General features: G+C 53.9%; 1 protein-coding gene across 1 annotated transcript; it reads right to left on the bottom strand.

Moving 5' to 3' along the window:
- Nucleotides 1-1,701: 1,701 nt before the first annotated feature.
- LOC127203253 (interferon lambda-2-like) lies at nucleotides 1,702-3,365 on the bottom strand. Its single transcript, XM_051162044.1, has 6 exons — nucleotides 3,356-3,365; nucleotides 3,082-3,272; nucleotides 2,491-2,568; nucleotides 2,080-2,223; nucleotides 1,884-1,973; nucleotides 1,702-1,800 (listed from the first exon to the last, which is right to left on the bottom strand). The coding sequence occupies exons 1-6, from the start codon at nucleotides 3,363-3,365 to the stop codon at nucleotides 1,702-1,704; spliced, it is 612 nt and encodes a 203-aa protein (XP_051018001.1).
- Nucleotides 3,366-6,230: the final 2,865 nt, after the last annotated feature.

Here is a 6,230-nt window from a genome sequence, read left to right as displayed (position 1 = left end):
TTACTGCCCTGCTTCCTTGTTGTGTTCGGAGTGCTCAGGGAAAGAGCCTGCATGCCCCTGCTCAGATGCGACACACCTGTTCACAATGAAGACCTGAGTTTAATCCCAGGGAAACTCGAGGTGGAAAAAGAGCCCGGATCCGAGGAAGTGAGTGTGCGGGCCTTTGTCACAAAACACCTCAGCCACCTTAATCATCAAAGTGGAAGACACCAGATGCCCACTTACATCTTACACATGTAAAGACACATATGCATGCGCACATGCATATATATGCATGTGAGCAAGTATGTACACACACACATACAGGAGAAATCACAACATAATATGTGAGTGACACTCAGGTCTTCATCTCCAGGGACTCGGGATAGGAGGAGTTGGAAAACAAGATGAGTCTAGAACACAGCCATCTTGGAAGACGCTTTTGCATGTAACCATTGCAACATGTGAGCAGCGTTTTCAGTTTTACTTTGCACATAGTAGATGAATATTTGGGAACAGGGGAACAGGGTCTCATATGGCCCAAGCTGTCCCCAAGCTTACCAAGCAGACAAGGATCACCTGGAACTGACCCTCGTGTCTCCACATCCTGAGCGCATGGGCTGTCACAGCCCACAAGTAGACAACGCCTGCACACCCTGTTTGAAAGCTGTGGCACTTCAGACATGCCTGTCTGTATTAAAGGTCAGGGTGGTACAGAGCACATGCTGTGGACATCCGTGGGTACAGGTTGTCATGAACGGGCCTGGGGATGTGACTCCGGTGGGGTCAGCCCTTGCCTAGCATGCATGAAGCTGAGGGTCCGATCCCCAGCATCCTATAAAGCCAGATGTGGTGGCCCATGCCAGTCTCCAAAGCGCCAGGGAGGTGGAGGCAGGTGGATCAGGAGCTCAGGGCATCCGCGGCTGCACAGTGAGTCTGAAGCCAGCCCGCGCTCCAGGAGACTGCGCGTCATCGTGAGACCTTGTCTTCGGGATTGGGATGCTGAGCCACCTCCCTGAGCGGCCCTTTTTGTCTTCACACAGGTTCCGGAAGAGAAGATGACAAAGTGCAGGGGACCTTATCCACCACCGCGGTGTCTTTGGTGAAGCGAGAACGGCTATTGCTAGAGCCTGGCATGGAGGTGCATGCCTGCAGCGCCTAGCACTCCAGAGAGGGAACAGGGGAAACAGGAGTTTGAGGCTGTGTAGCACATTAGAGGCCAGCCTGGGCTACAGGAAGCCCTATCTCAAAATCAAAATCAAAGGGGAGCACAGGGAAGCCTGCTGCCAACACCTCAGCCACAGAGAAGAGACTTTTCCAGAACAACCCAGGAAGATCCTAAAGAGAAACAGTGTGCTCTCCACCCAGAGGCAGAAAGCAGTAGGCCAGGCTAGACCACAGAGCTCACAGGCTAGACCACAGGGCAAGCAGGGGTGTCTCTGTACAGCTGAAGCTGAGGTCATTGCTGTGACAGCAAAAGAAAAAGAGTGGATGCCAACACACACACACACGCGCGACACACCACAGAGGTCTGTTTTCATCGTGTATTTGCAGAATGTTTACAAAGAATAAAAAAATAGACATTTTTGTGAGGTCTGAGACCCACACATATAAATAAATAAATACTTTAAAAAGCCATGAATGCTATAAATTAAGGCAGGGGAGGAGCTTGGTGGGGTCCACACAGTGCAGAATTCCAGAAGCCGGCAGGAGGGTCCCAGGTCAGACACACTGGTCTCCTCTGGCCACACATTTCAGGTCCTTGAGCAGCAGGTGGAAGAGGTTGAAGGTGACAGAGGCCTCCAGGCAGCCAGGGCTCTCCTGAAAGGACAGGGCTGGATCAGGGTCTGCTGGGACTCAGGGTTCCTAGTGGCCACGGACTCCAGTGTCCCCTCCAGACTCACCTTCCTTTGGGCCTCCTGGAGCCTGAGCAGCCAGCGGGAGAGGCGGCGGCTTGGGGGCCTGGGCTCTGCTGCTGGGGGCTGAAGCTGCATCTGTGGACAGAGGGTGGGGGAGGGGACTGTGAGGCCGCTGCTGGGACACCAGGAAGCCCAAGTGGCTGGGGGGACAGCCTGGAGGAGGCAGGGACCCAGGACTCACACAGGTGTGCAGCTGTGTGTGGATGTGGCGCAGTGTGTGAAGAGGCTGGTCCAGGATGGTGCTCGGGGCTGAGTCAGTCATGTTCTCCAAGACCGTCAGTGTCAGCGCCAGCTCAGCCTGCAAGGCCTTGGGGCGCTCCTGGACCTGCCCAGGGAGACAGGAGAGGGACCACGTGAGGGAGCAGGGGTGGCTTAGGTCAAGGGAGACAGGGGAAGGGGACAGGGTAGTGGACAGGACAAGGGACATGTGAGAGGTAGAGGGCAGAGCCAGGTGAGGGGCCACAACCAATGTGGTCAGGTGGTGGACAGGTCATGGGACCGCTGGTGCAGGGGAGAAGCGGGAAGGCGGAGGCCCCAAACTGCACCCGGATGAGCCGCTGCTGAGGCCAGCCCGTGTCCAGCTCCAACTCACCTGCAGCTGCTGCAGGTCCCAGGCCCTGGGGAAGAGGCGGGAGCTGCACCTGATGTCCTTGTCAAGCAGCCAGTCTTCCTGGAGAGCACAGACACAGGTTAGCTTATATAGGAGGGTGGAGGTTAGACCACTCACTGCGGTGGGACTTGGGGAGGGTCACAACGGGAAAAGGGAAGTTCACAGCCAGAAAGACAGAGGCTCCTCTGTGACAGGAGAGACTAGACAGCCCCTGCACTAGGGGCAGGAGATAGCCCAATTTGGGAAGGCTGGAGATCATTCTACTGTGGGAGAACCTGGGGTTAGCTCACTGAGGGAAGAGTGGAAATTAGCCCGCTGCAGGAACGGTGAGGCTTAGAATAGGACAGAAAGAATGGGTTGTGTGCCCCCACCCAAGGAAGGGTGGAGATCAGCTCTCTGCAGCAGGGGTGTCAATCGGTCTACTGCAGGAATGGCTGAGGTTAGCCCACTAGAGCAGGAGTTGAAGTCAACCGCACTGCAGGAGGTGTGGAGACCGCTTTCTTCCCAGCCTGTTTAAGGGGTGAGACCCAGGAAGGGAGGGGTGGAGCTAGCCCACACAGGAGGGAGACTCACAATGGCATCCTGGGCGTTCTTGAAAGCCAGCACCTCTTGTGGGGACAGAGACTTGAACCTGCCTATGTGGCAATCCTTTGCTTCTGGTGGGAGCCTGGAGGCCCTGGGGGCAGGGACAGCGCTGGTTCTGGTCAGCACCACGGCCAGCAGCAGCAGCAGCAGGAGGTGGCACACGTGGCCCCCAGCTGTTTCTGTGTCACAGAAGGACAGAGTGAGGGCTGCAGGATGGTGACAATGGGGACACACACACCCAAGCACCGGTCTGGGGGCTCACCTGGCTTCATCTTGCTCTCTGGAGTCTGTGAGAAGAAGGGGGAGTCCTCCGCTGTGCCCTTGAGGCTGTCCCTGGGGTCTGGGTCTTGCTTGGTGACTCTGGCCTGGGTCTTCCCCTGTGGCTCCAAGTCTGTCGCTGTGTCTTGACTGAGGCTCTCGGTTGCCAGTTGTATGTGTTAGTGCAGTGCCATCTCTGCTCCATGCTTTTAACCTGGCCTGGTGGGCAGCCCCAGCTGATGTAGGAAAAGTGAAAACAAGGCTGGAAGTTGACACCAGCCACCAGGGGAGCCCAAGCTGGGGAAGCCCAGAGCAGGGCGTGGCGGCGTGAGCAGGTGAGACACTACAGTGAAAGAGAAAATGACAGGAGCCGGGTCACCTGGGGCAACGTGAGTCAGACAGTTCTCACAGGAAGCTCACAGGAGCTGGGGCAGCGACAGGACCCGGGCTCCAGGTCTTGGGGATGTCCTGTGGTCGGTTGTGCTCTAGACAGCAGAGGAGACAGACGGGTGTCCTGTCTTCTGCTCAGTGTCCCACCTTGGGAGGAGAAACAATCCCCAAGAGCTGCCTGGGGGTGGGGTGGGGTGGGGATGGGACAGCAATTTGCCTTCAGGGCGGGGAGGTTCGGGGATAGAAACCCAAGACCCCACCTCTTCTGGGAAAGCAAGTATGCAGGTGGCTAAACTCACTCTGGTGAACTTTCTTGAACTTGAACTTGTTAACTCTTTTTAGACCATCAACCTATTAGGCTCCTGCCCCAAAGGCATTTGCATTCAGTGCGTGTGTGGAGAGGCGACCTTCCTGGATTCCGTCCCTAACCCACGCCGTTCCCCTCCGACCTCTTCTTTTCTAATTTCATGTCACATACATTTTGTCTCCCGCCCCCCCAACATCCCTACACCCTTTGTTTCTCCCCCCCAAGGTCCCCTTTTTAGTTTCATGATGTATACTAGGCTCCCGCGGTGGGGGAGTCTTCAGGGTCTCTCTTTCTCATTAAGGGCTACCTCAGGGACTGTGGTGATGACCTGACCTCCCATTGCCCTGCACCCTTTGGAGTTTCTCTTTCTTTTCTAAGCGGCTGAATGAAATCCTGTGGTGTTTGTTTCCCACGCTTTAAGTAGCTGTCAGTCTGCTGGTGGGGCCAGCTGGGGGAGTCTCCTTGTGTTGTTACTGTGAGCCCAGCAGCAGCTCAGACAGAAGGGCTCTGTGGTGGGGCTTAAAGGTCTTTGGGGTTGGCCCAGGTGTCTGAAGAGCTGGGTCCTATGCTCTCTCTCTCTCTCTCTCTCTCTCTCTCTCTCCCTCTCTCTCTCCCTCCCTCTCTTCCTCTCTCTGCCTCCCTTCCTCTCTCCCTCCCCATCCCCTAACTCTTTCTCTCTTTTTTAATAGAAACCTCTTTGCTGCTGTCTATAGTGGCTGCAGCAGTTTACACCTCCTCGGCCGTAGTGCTCCTCTTCCCATATTCTCTTTTTTTTTTTTTTTTTTTTTGAGACAGGGTTTCTCTGTGTAGCCTTGGCTGTCCTGGACTCGCTTTGTAGACCAGGCTGGCCTCGAACTCACAGCGATCCGCCTGCCTCTGCCTCCCGAGTGCTGGGATTAAAGGTGTGCGCCACCACGCCCGGCTTTTTTTTTTTTTTTTTTTTTTTTTGACACAGGGTTTCTCTTTGTAGCTTTGGCTGTCCCGGAACTCGATCTGTAGAGCAGGCTGGCCTCGAACTCACAGCGATCCGCCTGCCTCTGCCTCCCGAGTGCTGGGATTAAAGGTGTGCGCCACCACGCCCGGCTTTTTTTTTTTTTTTTTTTTTTTTTTTTTTGAGACAGGGTTTCTCTTTGTAGCTTTGGCTGTCTCGGAACTCGATCTGTAGAGCAGGCTGGCCTCGAACTCAGAGATCTGCCTGCCTCTGCCTCCCGAGGGCTCCTGGGATTACAGGCCAACTCTACTATATACCAGCCTTATCACTGGGATTCTGATTGGACTTGCAATGCTTATATGGCTCACTTGTAGCAATATAGTCGTTTTCACAATATCGATTCTGCGAGTTCAAGAGCCTGGAAGAGCCGGGCGTGGTGGCACACACTTTTAATCCCAGCACTCGGGAGGCAGAGGCGGGCGGGTCGCTGTGAGTTCCAGGCCAGCCTGGTCTACAAAGTGAGTCCAGGACAGCCAGGGCTACACAGAGAAACCCTGTCTCGAAAAACCAAAAAAACAAAAAAACCCCCAAGAGCCCGGAAGAGATGTTGTTATAATGTAGTTTCTTTAAAAAAAAAAAAAAAAAATTATTTATTTATTATGTATACAGTGCTCTATCTGCATGTACACCTGCAGGCCAGAAGAGGGCGCCAGATCTCATTGTAGATGGTTGTGAGCCACCATGTGGTTGCTGGGAATTGAACTCAGTACCTCTGGGAGAACAGCCAGTTCTCTTAACCTCTGAGCCATCTCTCCAGCCCCATCAATTTCCTTTTTAAGAGTCTGTAAATTCTCAGTGTAGAGGGTTTCCCCCTCCCTGGTTAGGGTGATTCTTAGGTGTCCCTTCATGTACTTCTGTTTAGTTAGTAGATTTTGTTCTTCGACAATTCACACGGATACGATGCAGTCTGTTTCCTGTCTCCCCTTCTTATCTGCTCCCCATTGTTTATTGCACTGAAACAACTGTGAATGGAAATTTTTTTTTCCCTAATTCTTTCCTGGCAAGTTCATTATTGGCATTAAAAAAACAAAACAAAACAACCCTCCCCGGCCCCCCCCCAAAAAAAAACAAAAACAAAGGGTGGGCTGGAGAGATGGCTCAGAGGTTAAGAGCACAGGCTGCACTTCCAAAGGTCCTGAGTTCAGCTCCCAGCAACCACATGGTGGCTCACAACCGTCTGTAATGAGATCT

This window comes from Acomys russatus, chromosome 19, assembly GCF_903995435.1.
Source record: "Acomys russatus chromosome 19, mAcoRus1.1, whole genome shotgun sequence".
NCBI classification, from domain to species: domain Eukaryota; kingdom Metazoa; phylum Chordata; class Mammalia; order Rodentia; family Muridae; genus Acomys; species Acomys russatus.
This window is presented reverse-complemented; position numbering and strand designations above follow the sequence as displayed.